We start from the raw sequence: 16223 nt of genomic DNA on the forward strand, positions 1-16223 counted from the left end.
CCTTATTCGTAATAAAAACAGGTCTAGCTCAAAATGTCCAAGTTTTAGTGCTGGACATTTTTGCTTTGTTCCATTATGGCTCAAAGACGTCCAAGTCTTAGGAACGTCCAAGTCCCGCCTTGAACATGCCCCCGATATGCCCCCTTGAGATTTGGACGTCCTTCCAATGGACTTCTGAGAAAGATGTCCAAAATGCAGTTTCGATTATACCGATTTGGACGTTTCTGTGAGATGGACGTCCAAATGCTGATTTATGTCACTTTTTGGACGTCCATCTCTTTTGAAAATGAGCCTGCAAATGACTGAACCCCTCCCACCTCGCAAAATATGAAAGAAACCGTATATACCAGCATCTATGATAACTTCAAATGTTATAGCCAGGCCTATTAGACCAGCAAGCAGGTTCCTGAAGTAGCCTAGTGGTCCATGCAGTGCACTGTAGAGAAGGGAACCCAGGCCCATATCCCACTAATGATTACACTTGTGGTGGAAAGTGTGAGCCATCCAAAACCCATCAAAACCTACTGTACCCACATATAGGTAACACCTGCAGCCATAAGGGCTACTGTAGTGGTGTACAGTTGGGTATAGTAGGTTTTTAGCTGGTTTTGGAGGGCTCACTAAACAATATAAGGGGGTGAGATGTGTACCTGGGACCTTTTTTGTGACATCCACTGTAGTGGCCCCTAGAGTGTCCCACTGCTCTGCTGGGATGTCTGTGTGGCCAGTTTAGTAAGAGTGCTGCCCCCCCCCCCCCCCCATACGTCCCAAAGTCTTATTTTTGTGCATTTTTGCCTTAGACTTTTTTTTTTTTTTTTAACTGGACCAAAAAGATAGATATTCTGAGCACAAGAACATCTAGCAAATGGCCACTTTCAAAACAAAAATACATTTTTTCTGGTTTGAAAATCACTATGTTTGCCACTTGATTTTTTGGGTGTTTTCAGCAAAACGTCCAAAATTGGATTTAGATGTCATATCTAAAATGCCCCTCCATATAAACCGGTAAAACTTCAGAAATTTATATATATATATACAGTGGTGGAAATAAGTATTTGATCCCTTGCTGATTTTGTAAGTTTGCCCACTGACAAAGACATGAGCAGCCCATAATTGAAGGGTAGGTTATTGGTAACAGTGAGAGATAGCACATCACAAATTAAATCCGGAAAATCACATTGTGGAAAGTATATGAATTTATTTGCATTCTGCAGAGGGAAATAAGTATTTAATCCCTCTGGCAAACAAGACCTAATACTTGGTGGCAAAACCCTTGTTGGCAAGCACAGCGGTCAGACGTCTTCTGTAGTTGATGATGAGGTTTGCACACATGTCAGGAGGAATTTTGGTCCACTCCTCTTTGCAGATCATCTCTAAATCATTAAGAGTTCTGGGCTGTTGCTTGGCAACTCGCAGCTTCAGCTCCCTCCATAAGTTTTCAATGGGATTAAGGTCTGGTGACTGGCTAGGCCACTCCATGACCCTAATGTGCTTCTTCCTGAGCCACTCCTTTGTTGCCTTGGCTGTATGTTTTGGGTCATTGTCGTGCTGGAAGACCCAGCCACGACCCATTTTTAAGGACCAGGCGGAGGGAAGGAGGTTGTCACTCAGAATTGTACGGTACATGGCCCCATCCATTCTCCCATTGATGCGGTGAAGTAGTCCTGTGCCCTTAGCAGAGAAACACCCCCAAAACATAACATTTCCACCTCCATGCTTGACAGTGGGGACGGTGTTCTTTGGGTCATAGGCAGCATTTCTCTTCCTCCAAACACGGCGAGTTGAGTTCATGCCAAAGAGCTCAATTTTTGTCTCATCTGACCACAGCACCTTCTCCCAATCACTCTCGGCATCATCCAGGTGTTCACTGGCAAACTTCAGACGGGCCGTCACATGTGCCTTCCGGAGCAGGGGGACCTTGCGGGCACTGCAGGATTGCAATCCGTTATGTCGTAATGTGTTACCAATGGTTTTCGTGGTGACAGTGGTCCCAGCTGCCTTGAGATCATTGACAAGTTCCCCCCTTGTAGTTGTAGGCTGATTTCTAACCTTCCTCATGATCAAGGATACCCCACGAGGTGAGATTTTGCGTGGAGCCCCAGATCTTTGTCGATTGACAGTCATTTTGTACTTCTTCCATTTTCTTACTATGGCACCAACAGTTGTCTCCTTCTCGCCCAGCGTCTTACTGATGGTTTTGTAGCCCATTCCAGCCTTGTGCAGGTGTATGATCTTGTCCCTGACATCCTTAGACAGCTCCTTGCTCTTGGCCATTTTGTAGAGGTTAGAGTCTGACTGATTCACTGAGTCTGTGGACAGCTGTCTTTCATACAGGTGACCATTGCCGACAGCTGTCTGTCATGCAGGTAACGAGTTGATTTGGAGCATCTACCTGGTCTGTAGGGGCCAGATCTCTTACTGGTTGGTGGGGGATCAAATACTTATTTCCCTCTGCAGAATGCAAATAAATTCATATACTTTCCACAATGTGATTTTCCGGATTTAATTTGTGATGTGCTATCTCTCACTGTTACCAATAACCTACCCTTCAATTATGGGCTGCTCATGTCTTTGTCAGTGGGCAAACTTACAAAATCAGCAAGGGATCAAATACTTATTTCCACCACTGTATATAATGTATATACATATATACATAAATAGTTAAATAGAAAAATAATTTAAATAGAAGTAGCAGCCCCAAGAACCATCAGTCTTAGGGACCCCCAGCCATTGTTCAATAGCATCACAGACTGATAAACCTTGAACTCTGTCTCCAAGTCACAGGACCTTTGCCGCAATTTCTGGACAGATGGCTGTAAACGAAGGCTCGTGGCACAGTAGCCTAAGTGGGGTCCAGTCCCAATTGAAGAGGAGGAGTGGCCTAGTGGTTAGGGTGGTGGACTCTGGTCCTGGGGAACTGGGGAACTGAGTTCGCTTCCCACTTCAGGCACAGGCAGCTCCTTGTGACTCTGGGCAAGTCACTTAACCCTCCATTGCCCCAGGTACAAATAAGTACCTGTATATGTAAGCCGCATTGAGCCTGCCATGAGTGGGAAAGTGTGGGGTACAAATGTAACAAAAAAAAAAAAAAAGAAGCAAGAAACAGGCTAAAAACAGGAAAATTATAACCACCTATTATTGTTACTTTATATTAATATGATGTTGTCTTGACTTTCTTTCTACACAACCTATTCTTGACCCATTCCAATCTGGTTTTCGCCCTCTTCACTCTACTGAAACTGCACTTACCAAAGTCTCTAATGCCCTGCTGCTGGCTAAATCCAAAGGTCTCTATTCTATCCTTATCCTTCTTGACCTATCTGCTGCTTTCGACACTGTTGACCACACTATACTTCTGGATACGCTGTCCTCGCTTGGATTCCAGGGCCCTGTTCTTTCCTGGTTCTCCTTTTACCTCTCACTTCGTTCTTTCAGTGTTCACTCTAGTGAATCCTCTTCAACTTCCATCCCGCTTTCTGATGGTGTGCCTCAGGGTTCTGTCCTTGGACCCCTCCTTTTCTCCATCTATACCTCTTCCTTTGGTACCCTGATTTCATCCCATGGCTTTCAATACCATCTTTACGCTGATGACTCTCAGATCTACATCTCCACCCCTGAAATCTCAGCCTCGATCCAGGACAAAATCTCAACCTGCTTGTCCGACAATGCTGCTTGGATGTCTCAACACCATCTAAAGCTCAACATATCCAAAACTGAACTTCTTGTTTTTCCCCCTAAACCCACCTCCCCTCTTCCCCCTTTCTCTGTCTCTGTTAATGGCTCTCATATCCTCCCTGTCTCCTCGGCTCGTAACCTTGGAGTCATCTTTGATTCCTCTCTCTCCTTCTCTGCGAATATTCAACAGATCGCCAAAACCTGTCGTTTCTTTATCTACAATATTAGCAAAATTCCCCCCTTCATTTCTGAATACGCTGCCATAACCCTTATCCACACCCTTGTCACCTCTCACTTGGACTATTGCAACTTACTTCTCACTGGTCTTCCGCTCAGCCATCTCTCTCCTCTCCAATCTGTCCAAAATTCTGCGGCACAACTTATTTTCCGCCAGAATCGTTATACCCACACTAGCCCGCTCCTCAAGTCACTTCACTGGCTCCCTGTCCGCTTCCGCATTGAGTTTAAACTTCTCGTACTGACCTTTAAATGCATCCACTCTGCAGCCCCCCATTACTTTGCCACTCTCATCTCTCCCTACATTCCTCCCCGTGAACTCCGCACGCTGGATAAATCTCTCTTGTCGTCCCCTTTCTCCTCCACTGCTAACTCCAGGCTTCGCTCCTTTTCTCTCGCGGCACCTTATGCCTGGAATAGACTTCCTGGACCTATACATCTAGCTCCATCTCTACCTGTTTTCAAATCTATGCTGAAAACCCACCTTTTCACTCCTGCTTTTTAGCTCCCATTATTCCCTCACCCGTAACTGTCTTGTCTGTCTGTATTATTTAGATTGTAAGCTCTTTTGAGCAGGGACTGTCTCTTTGTATCAGGTGTTCAGCGCTGCATGCGTCTGGTAGCGCTATACAAATGCTAATAATAATAATAATGTTCATCCTAGGGATTACCTGGCTTTTTTGTCTTTGGAATCCCCATAGACCCTCATGGTATTTGCGGAATATAAGAACATGTGTAATGTAATGCAAAGATAATCCATCAAAATAGATTTTTTCTTTTCTGACACTGTATCACTGTTTCAGTGATTGGTATGGTTCTACAATGAGCAGCATCCCTGAATCCAGTGCTGTCTGGGTTTACCACAGTGAATATGCATCTTTCATTTAGTTAATAAAAGTTCTTGTATATTTATTTGAAGCATAAATTACAATAGGAAAAAATTCAGCATTTCCACAGATGGTACTTGCTTAGCAAGTTATTATATATTACAGCCTGTGTTATATATTGTACTGCCAAAATAAGAATTAAACTTTTAAACACAGCGCTGTTGTCACAATAAATCTAGAGCTTATTTTCAAAAGTCTTATATGGTTGGAATGGTGTCTTTAAACACTTTAAAGAAGAAAAGTCAGGCACTTACATGGATAACTCTGTTTAACTTGCTAAACACCCAACGCAAAATTAAACTATGGAATTCGTTGCCGGAGAATGTGGTGAAGGCGGTTAGCTTGGCAGAATTTAAAAAGGGGTTAGACGGTTTCCTAAAGGACAAGTCCATAAACCACTACTAGATGGACCTGGGAAAAATCCACAATTCCAGGAATAACATGTATAGAATGTTTGTACGTTTGGGAAGCTCGCCAGGTGCCCTTGGGCTGGATTGGATGCTGGGCTCGATGGACCATTGGTCTTTTCCCAGTGTGGAATTACTTATGTACTTATGGTTATCTACTTGGATTTTGGATGTAATTTGAGGTGGTCAGGGGGCAGGGAACAGGCTATCTGGCAAGCAACAGCATTCAGCAGTTTGCTAAATAACTTATCCATCCATGCTGCATCATACAAATTACAGGTGAAGAAGACTGATCCATTTAAAGATTTACATGTATATTCAGTGATCCTATTGGACAAATAGGATTGCTGAAAATTCATAAAAAGTTAAACCGATAAATTATCCATTTAACTCTATGAGGTCATTGTTCCACTTAAAATTAACCTCCTGGTAGACTCCAAGAATGAACAGTTTATCCAGCAAAATAATGATTTCGCAGAGCAGTAAAGCAGTCTCTTATAATTCATATACTTGGGGTTTCTTTTCCAGATACACACCATGTTATTCTTCTGGGCATACAGTCTCTGGTAGCTGGGTGAGCAAGAAGTTAACCTTTTTCTCTTACCATTGGGCAGTGATCTCAGTACAAGCAGTGGATTACTAAGCTGTTTGCTAATTTCATTGGCGCCATCTTGAATTTTCCTCTCCCTTTTTTTCAATTCACTTAAATCAGACAGAAGATCTAAGCACAGAAGGAGAAGAAGGAAATGCAATTAGGATGCCTATGGACACAAGTTTTAGCATAAAGCAAGCACCCAAATCCTGAGGGTTGATCTAGTAGTTATATTTACCATGGGCTTATTAAATCAATTACCCAGAATTTGACTATGTGATCTTGGTCACATAGTAAAATTCTGGATAATTTTATAACCAGGCATCTAATTAAAGGCAGTAAAGACATGCTTATTTCGAGCCTCTTTAATAAAATGCTAGAGTAAGGGGCCAAAACATGCTTTGATTTAAGATGAGATCACTTAAACCAGTCCTAAGGCTGGTCTAAATGCCCACATCTAGATAAGAGCAAAAATGCCTTTAATTTATGGTATTTTATAATTTATGTGCACTCTGCCCAAACTCCACCCATGTGCATGCCAACAGTCAAATGATTCGCCAAGCAAACAAGGTGCATACTTTTACTCTGGTTGGTATTTTAAAAGAGGTCATGTGAAGGGCAATTCTCACATGCATAAATGTTTTAAAAATAATGACACATAACTGTGTATGTACACACACAAATGACCAGAAGCCTAGCATATAAACATGTATGTGCATATAGGCGTATAAATGTCAATATTCTGCCTAAGCGTTATTCTGCAAATACTCACTTAGCTCACATTGCACATATCTGCAAGGGATCATATCATAGGTGGTACAGAGGCAGGGCTCCCACTGATGTATGTAACTTACAAAATACTGTAAGTTATGTGTGTCCATGGTGAATTTAGGTGACTGCATTTACGCGAGCTCTATGGTTGGATTATGTGTGGGCATCTAGATGTTAGGCATGCCAAAACCAGGTTATGCTAGTATTTTATGATGGAACCTAGGTGTCTAGATTCCATTACGAAATAGGTTGGCACCACATGGCCTTGGGGACCTAAATGGAAGTGCTCAGCTATAGAATTGCCTCCATAAAGAATTATTGAAAATGAAGGGCCTGATATTCAGCCAGCAGTGATCAGTGTTTTGATGACCGCTGCCAGTGTTAAACCTGGAAGTTCAATGCTGGACCATGTCTGGGCACCAGCATTCAATTTCAGTGTTTCCAGAACCGACCAACACATAGACGATCAAGTGTGCTGAGCCCAAATATTCAATGCTGGGCCATTTCTAGTAACCAGCATTGAATATCCAGTTTTATTTTGGCCAGTTTGAACGTAACCAGCCAAGCCGATACTCAGAGCTGGCTGGTTAAGCTCAAACCGGCCAAATATATTCCTATTATTGAGGTGGCCATATTTGGCTACCAAACATAGTCAGCCAGACGCTGAATATTGGTGCTGACTAGCTATGTCACGTGACATAGCCAGTCATCCAGCTAGCTTCTAAGCGCTAATATTCAGCTGAGATAGCCGGCTGTCTTGAGCTGGATATTAGTGCTTAGCTGGCTGAGTACCGTTTATCCGGCCAGGAGTCTCTCCTGGCCATAGCCGCCGAGAGGGAGGGGGCAGGGGGGACAAAATTCCCTGGGCCTCCAAGGGGGGCCCGGTGCCGCAGTCCCACCCGCCCTCCGTTGTCGACCGTCTGTCACCGGGCCGGGCCCCCTGAATTGAAATCACAGCACCTCTCACCTCCGTGTGAAAGCGCTGCAGGCAGCAGGGCAGCAGATCGCCTCCCTTTGGGCCTCCTTCCCTCCCTGTGTCCCGCCCTTGTCTGACTGAACTTCCACGAGGGTGGGACACAAGGAGGGAAGGAGGGCCGAAGGGAGGCGATCTGCTGCCCTGCTGCCTGCAGTGCTTTCACATGGAGGTGAGAGGCGCTATGATTTCAATGCAGGGGGACCGGCCCGGTGGCGGGTGGAGGGTGGGGGGGGGGCGGCGATGGCAACCTCTGGGGGTGGCGGAGGCGGGGTCCCTGGGGCGGCCCAGTCTCTCAGCGGCCCTGCTCCTGGCCAGTTAAATGGTTTTTAATATTGGGGGTTATATTCCTTTATAAAATACTAGTGTAGCAGGACAAATACATTTGTGTATTTTAGGCGTGATCGCTTACACCAGCCACAGATGACTTTAAAAGTGCACATAAATGATAAGAACATAAGAATGATAGTACTCTGTAATTTCTGCACGTGCCCTGCCCATGCTCCACCCAGACTCTGCCCATGTGAGTGGCTACTTTCAAACTATGCACCATCACATTTAAATGCCATTTTGTTTTGAACAACATGTAGATGCAATATTGGCATGTGCATGTGTATGTACCCACAAAGGAGCGCAAATGCTGGTATTCTGGTCAGTTATGCCCCTTCTTGGTGCCTTATAATAGATGCTCCTCTATAGAAGTGTCCTCTCTGTGTATAAGTGTATTCTTGTCACCTAAAACTAAGGGCCCCGTTTACTAAGGCACGCTAGCATTTTTAGCGTGTGCACAAAATTAGTACATGCTGTGTAGGTGCCCTTAGGAATATTGTAGGCACCTACACAGTTAGCGTGTGCTAAAAACACTAACATGCCTCTAGCGAGGCATAGTAAACAGGGCCCTAAGTGACTCCTTATAAAATTACCAGAAAAAAAAAAAGAGACAAACCAGTCTGTACAAAATACAGTATCAAAACAAAAGCAGATAGAACAAATATTAAAATTTGTCATTCTTTACTACAATAAAACTTGGGAACAAAGATGCTCCTTGAGAAACTGGGCAAATTAACCCGCTACAACCCCAGGTACAAAAAGTTAGATTGTGAGCCCACTAGGGACAGAGAAAGTAAACAGCTTTGCTTATACAATAGAAAGGCAGTACATCAAATGCATTACCCTTACCCATAATGTGTACAAAGGTAAGTGCACAGTACAAGGAAATCTTTTCCTTCTTTTGAAATAATGCAGCTTGGAAACGAGATGGCTGAGGGGAGATATGATTGAGGTTTACAAAATCCTGAGTGGTGTAGAACAAGAAGTGAATCAATTTTTCACTCTTTCAAAAAGTACAAAGACCAGGGGACACTCAATGAAATTACATGGAAGTACTTTTAAAACAAATAGGAGGAAATATTTTTCCACTCAAAGAATGGTTAAGCTCTGGAACTCGCTGCTGGAAGATGTGGAAAACAGTGATTAGCGTATCTGGGTTTCAAAACAGTTTGGACAAGTTCCTGGAGGAAAAGTCCATAGCCTGCTATTGAGATAGACATGGGGAACCTATTGCTTGCCCTGCGATTGGTAGCATGAAATGTTGCTACTATCTGAATTTCTGCCAGATGCTTGTGACCTGGATTTGCCACTGTTGGAAGCAGGATACTGGGCTAGATGGAACATTGGTCTGACCCAGTATGGCTACTCTTATTTTCTTATACAGGAACACAATTAAGAAGTAAACTAAATTACTATACCAGCTTATACAGTACAGTATAATAAGGCTTTAAGATTAGCTTGATTCTTATTTATCCCTACTCTTAAAAATGTGATAAATTTCAACAACAAACTATACTTAGCACCTTGAGGAAATAAGAGTCAACATTTATGATGTACGTAACAATCTTTTATTGGACTGTGACAAGTCTTTCTGAGCTACTTCATTTCATTTGTGTCTATGTCTATATTTTGCAAGTTCACATATAAATATAGCATTTCATAATTTTCACATGCACTTGTGCCCACTGCCCATGCTCAAACTCTGCCCATGTGCACGCCCACCAATTATTTTAACACTGAATCAAACACGTTACTGAATACGTCAAAAAGAAAAAAGAAACAGAATCAAGGGCATGTTTACCAACAGGCAATGAAGACAAGTGCCTGGAGGCAGCAGCCCCAGCAGGGTGCCCAGCTTGCTCTGTGAGTTGCCAGTGGCACCCATGGCCTTATGTGCGGGTACAACCTTGCCCACATGTCTAGGGAATGGCTGGTGATCTGTTATCAAACAGAAACCAGCTTTTACAATTAGATCTCAGAGGTATTCATAAGTGAAAAAGACACCTTTAGATTGTAAGCGCCTTTGAGCAGGGACTGTCCTTCTTTGTTAAATTGTACAGCGCTGCGTAACCCTAGTAGCACTCTAGAAATGTCAAGTAGTAGTAGTAACTATCCAGCAATTCTCACCTTCTGATTTTCTGCTCAAATTTCTTGCATCCTTCAGGAGTTCAATGTTGAGTTTAAGGGCTTCCTTCCCAATGGAGTCAAGAGAGCCATCAGATTTAAACACCTGAAATCAAGAGAATCACTTTAATACTATCAAAAGCTTAACACAAGTCATGAAAGGGAAAGGAGACTGAGCACTGATCACTGAATACTAACAGGCAGATAATCATTGGTATTATAGCCAGTTAAAGATAAAAAGACCAAGTTATCCAGTTATTTATTTATGTATTTATTTTACCGGATATTTAGTGATCTCCATGTTTGGTTTGGAACCCACAAGCCTGTCTTTGAGGTTCAGTAGGCTGCATCACTGTTATTCACATTCAATATTCACATCTATAGTCATATACTCAAAACATGTGCAGAAATCTCTATCAGACTGGCACGACAAGTTGACAAATCCTGCCTGAAGAGCCCTGACTGGTGAAACATAGTCTATATTTAAGGTATTCAATTTTTTTCTCTGCTGTATGGGACCAATGTGGATTAACACTCAACTCACTGTGTTAAAGCTAAGTAGACATTCTATAAACGTTCATTTTTTTTAATGAAACTAAAGGTTTTTTTAAGGATTTATAATGATGTTTTTTTAATGCATAATGCACCAACTATGCATAAAGTACACATCTGTAACTCAAGAGGAAATCACTCAGTTTCATCTTTCCTATTTGCTGTGATATGCTTCTTGGAGAATGAACATTTTCATCACACTCTATTGAGATTTATGAGTTTTGAACATATGACTCCTGACACAGGCATTTTTGCCTAAACACAGCCGTGTCAAGTCTCTGTTCTCCAAATGAATGATTGCCTCACAAGTTACAGATGTGTATATAGCACTTTTACATCTTTGTGGTGAACAATTAATTAAAATATTTGCCTTTATCAGAAGGACTTTTTCTACACATATTGCATTTCTGGGCTCAACCTTGTGTTCACTTTTTTGTTATAGTGTGATCTTCAAAATCTTTCTGTAAGAGACAGTCCCTCCACTGCAGGTTTGCCATGATTCTACCTCTGCTTGGGCTGCACTATAGATAAATGGAGAGTCCTTATTTCTTTGTTGCCAGTAATAAAAATCTAAATGTTAGTATTCAAACATTTGTTTTCAGTCTGTGCTTTGGCTGCACGTCTGTGTTTGTATTTTGTGATGTCTCAATTTTTCTATTGTTTATTGTTTTGACTGATATGTTATGTTATATTGTGCATTGCCTAGAAAATTTGATAAATGAACAACAGATCTGTGTAGTTACAGTGCTTTTAACTGCATAAATTTATCCTCTCCACTATACTTGGTATGTTCAAAATTATCATTTGCATAGATTTAGTTTAACAAAAATGACGGCATTTGGTGTATGGCTGGAGTGAGCATCCCAAATTTAGCCAGTGAGTGCGATATTCAGGGCTAACTTGCTAAATGTGTGCGAACAATTCCATCACGTACATGTCTGTTGTATATGTAACCACAACTTTGCGTGGTTAGATTTATGGTCTACAGTTAAGACGTGTTATTTTACCATTGTGCTATTTTAGCATAGGTCCCATTTCATACAATGAGACTTAGGGCTCCTTTTACAAAGTCGTGGTAGTGATTACCATGCGCTGAATGTGACGAAGCCCATAGGAATTGAATGGGCTTCATCGCTTTTGGTGTGCTGCTAACTGCTTACGTGGCTTTGTAAAAGGAGCCCATAATTAATAATAACTGGGGTTAACAGTAAAGCAACATGTTTTAATGGTAGCTCACATTAAAACTTCCAGGGCCACTTTAATTATGAGGGCCTGAGCAAACTTTTATGGACGCCTCCTGCACGTCAAGCACTGCCACTTCCTCTGCTAGACAAGTCACTTCCTGCCGGAATAAATGCAGTATAAAGATGTGTAGCCACTGTCTAGTCACGCCTATGATGGCTCTACTAGTTCTGCACTTCAAAAACAGAAAGTCCATGTCAGAATGGGCAGGGCCAACAGAGTCATCAGCTGTGCAGCCTAGACAGCAGCTCCACACCTTTATACCCTTTCAGATGGCGTGCAAAGTTGTACTTAATATAATGTAACATAGTAACATAGTAAATGACAGCAGAAAAAGACCTGCATGGTCCATCCAGTCTGCCCAACAAGATAAACTCATATGTGCTACTTTTTGTGTATACCTTACCTTGATTTGTACCTGTCCTTTTCAGGGCACAAACCATGTAAGTCTGCCCAGCACTATCCCCGCCTCCCGCCACCGGCTCTGCCACCCACTCTTAGGAAACATTCCTTCTGAACAGGATTCCTTTATGTTTATCCCACGCGTGTTTGAATTCTGTTACCGTTTTCATTTCCACCACCTCCCGCGGGAAGGCATTCCAAGCATCCACTACTCTCTCCGTGAAAAAATACTTCCTGACATTTTTCTTGAGTCTGCCCCCCTTCAATCTCATTTCATGTTCTCTCGTTCTACCGCCTTCGCACCTCCGGAAAAGGTTCGTTTGCGGATTAATACTTTTCAAATATTTGAACGTCTGTATCATATCACCCCTGTTTCTCCTTTCTTCCAGAGTATACATGTTCAGGTCCGCAAGTCTCTCCTCATACGTCTTGTAACGCAAATCCCTAACCATTCTCGTAGCTTTTCTTTGCACTGCTTCAATTCTTTTTACATCCTTCGCAAGGTACGGCCTCCAAAACTGAACACAATACTCTAGGTGGGGCCTCACCAACGACTTATACAGGGGCATCAACACCTCCTTTCTTCTGCTGGTCACACCTCTCTCTATACAGCCTAACAACCTTCTAGCTACGGCCACTGCCTTGTCACACTGTTTCGTCGCCTTCAGATCCTCAGATACTATCACCCCATGATCTCTCTCCCCGTCCGTACCTGGGACGTAATGTAGTCTATCTTCTTCAAACAAATGTACCAAATACACAAATAGATTTTAAGTAAGCTAACAATTAGCTCTTTGTTTATTTTGTTCATCTATTTAATCTTAACAGAGAAGCAAAGGGTTACTAAGAATTATACAAAGGCCTAACTGAGCTGACTGAAAGAGCCTATTAATTAATAAAATGCTTCTAGTTACAGTCATAAATTTTGGAAGAATTCCATCTCTGTTTAAAAGCTTTTTTCTTTTGAGCCAAGAATTAGAAAACAATGTAGAACTGTGTTCTAGTTCACTGGATTTGTTTAAAATATTTATAGCCCACTCTATCTTGCGATTCTAGATGGGTTACAGAAATAAACATACATAATAAAATGCAACAATACAAAACATAAAGATGCCAAACACACCAAGAAGTGTTTCCTACAAGGACAAATCAAGACCAAGTATACGAATCAAACCTTATACTATGAGTTTATCTTATTGGGCAGACTAGATGGACCGTACAGGTCTTTATCTGCCATCATCTATTATGTTACTATGTATGTTACTATGTTACTCATCTTATATTATGTACTAAAACTAAATATGCTGCCCGGAAATGTATAGGTTGAAAGAAAAAACAAAATCACAAAATACATTATTTTGCTACCCCTGAATATATAAGGCAATGTCTAATTGACAAATGCTGTGTCTATCACATACAAAATATGAAATCAAACATGAAATCAAAAAGCAAAATGGCTTTTATGCTTGACAAATATATAAGCTTAAAGAATGTCAAATATACTGTTGGAAAACAGCAATATATGAAACACTGGTGCTGTGAAAGTGACCTTACCAATTCTAATGTAGCAGTTCCTGTGCGGTTAGACTCTTCACCCAAACTCTCAACATGCTCAATTAGGCTTTGGATGGTGGAGGGTGCATGGATAGCAGCTGTAGCATTCAGGGACACATTTCTTACATCTAAGAGAGCACTGAGACACCAACAGGAATAAGGAGAAGTTAGATCTTACCTGATAATTTTCTTGGCATTAGTCCTTCCCACTATTCCAGAACCTGTGGGAAAGTTGTGTCCATCAACCAGCTGTTGCAGATTAATCTGAAGCCTAACCTGGGACATATCTCTCTTGGCATCCAATCCAGCTCCTCAGCATTTACGTAGACAAGGAGGAAGGAGAAATTCAGAATAAACACAACAACCTTAAACAACTCACTATCAACAACCAGATGAGCAAACATATGTGGACCTCTCTCAGCTCTGGACAACTTGTAGAGAACAAGAAATACACAGGAAGCACCATGCAACGTGATAGTCATTATCTGACCCATTATTTTGTACCGACCAAACATCTCAGAAACCTTGGGCAGGCTTCTGGAATAGTGGAAAGACTAATGGAAAGAAAATTATCAGGTAAGACCTAATTTCTCCTTCCATTGCATAGCTTCTTACTATTCCAAAACCTGTGGGATGTTCATAAACAATCCCTAGAGTGGGTAGGATCCTGGCATCACCACTCTGAGGACTGAAGCCCCAAAACTGGTTTCCAAGCATGCTGCAACATCCACCCTATAGTGCTTGGCAAACGTATGCAGCGTCGACCACGCCACCACCTTGCAAATATCTGACAGAGACAGTAAGATAGTCTCCACCCAGGATGTCATTGAGCGCCTCATAGAATGAACCTGCAAGATCTGAGAAGCCTGCTTCCCTACAAGCAAATAAGCTGACGCGGTAGTCTCCTTCAGCCATCTAGCAATTGTGACCTTGGAAGCCGTGAGGCCAAGCCTCTGTTTAACAAAAAGCACAAACAGTCTCTTAAAGGTCCAAAGAGGCTACTTCAAAGGCTTATTTCAATGAGTCTTCTAGCTTCTTATCCTGTAGGTCTTTTAGGACAATGCTCCATTCCACCGGCAAGGTGGTCTTCATAGTCACTGCCATAACCAGGGAGTCCACCATGGGAAGCTGCAATTTATCTTTCTCCTCCGGAAGAAACAGGTAGAGGTGAGCCATGGCTCTTCCCACTCTCAGCCCCACATCCAGTGAGACACATTCTGCTGTAATCAGGTCCTGAATGTCTGGATGCATCAGAAAGGCCTTAGCAGGACCTCTAAGCCCCCTCATAATCCACAAAGATAGAATTCCTGATGCTGAAGCAGAAGACACCTCATGTCACAACTGTCAGGAATGGTGAGCCCTTGGACCAAAGCTAGAGCTTTGGCAGACAAATTACCTGGACTGGCACAGGCAGTACAGACTGGACTAGGATAAACTAACAGACTCAACAAGGCAGGACAGAGGTAACTAAACACAATGGACAACACAAGAACCGGATCCAGACGAGGCAAGGAAAATAAGGCAAAGGGCCAGAACTGGAACCCAGACAGAACAAGGCAAGACTCGGAACTGGATTAAAACTAGGACTGGGACCCAGAAATGCACGACAAGGCAAAATACGGAAGTAGATTAAAACTAGGTCCAGAAAAGGGAAAAACAAGGAAAAGGCAAGAACTGGATCCGGACAGGACTAGACTGAAAAAGACAAGACAAAGCACAACTAGACAGGCAAGACAGGGTAGGAGCTAGGCAACAAGAATAGCAGAAACAAGACAATAAACAAGGCAGGGACAGGATTCAGGATTCTCGAACAGGCTTGGCAGGAACAGGATTCAGGATTCTCAAACAGGATTAAGGATTCTCAAACAGGCTTGGCTAGAACAGGATTCAGGATTCTCAAACAGGATTCAGGATTCTCAAACAAGCTTGGCTAGAACAGGATTCAGGATTCTCAAACAGGATTCAGGATTCTCAAACAAGCTTGGCTGGAACAGGCTTGGCTTGTCTGGAACAGGATTCTGGAATGGACTTGGCTTGGCTGGAACAGGATTCTGAAAGGGACTTGGCTTGGCTGGAGCAGGATACTGAAAGCGACTTGGCTTGGCTGGAACAGGATACTGAAAGGGACTTGGCTTAGCAGGGAACTGGGACAGAACTAGCTCAAACACAGAGCAGAAGCAGAACCTGGCAGAAACAGAGCTCAAGAGCCAGGAAGCAAACATGGCAGGCAAAGGATTAAGCAGAATGCTTACCAGCACCCACAGCTGGATAGCAGTGAAGTAATCAGGTATGATGCTGGCTTCTACAGACTCAGAATAAACAGACAAGAACCACACACACAAGAAACAGGACAGGGAATACAGAAACAAGCTTGGCTAAACACAGAGGTTGGCTTAAACACAGAGTTAACTATAGCAAGAGTCAAAAGCAGGGTTAGACTAAAAGCAGGAGCCAAGGGTAGAGTCAAATAGATAGAC

At 42.5% G+C, this 16223-nt stretch overlaps 1 protein-coding gene across 1 annotated transcript in view; it reads right to left on the minus strand.

Moving 5' to 3' along the window:
• LAMA1 (laminin subunit alpha 1) overlaps positions 1 to 16223 on the minus strand; it is a 357026-nt gene that overhangs the window by 78459 nt on the left and 262344 nt on the right. Inside the window, 3 exon segments of the mRNA XM_030213227.1 lie at positions 5811 to 5927; positions 10000 to 10102; positions 13747 to 13885. Of these exon segments, the coding sequence (XP_030069087.1) occupies positions 5811 to 5927; positions 10000 to 10102; positions 13747 to 13885 (359 nt within the window).

Source organism: Microcaecilia unicolor, chromosome 1 (assembly GCF_901765095.1).
Source record: "Microcaecilia unicolor chromosome 1, aMicUni1.1, whole genome shotgun sequence".
Classification (NCBI taxonomy): Eukaryota; Metazoa; Chordata; class Amphibia; order Gymnophiona; family Siphonopidae; genus Microcaecilia; species Microcaecilia unicolor.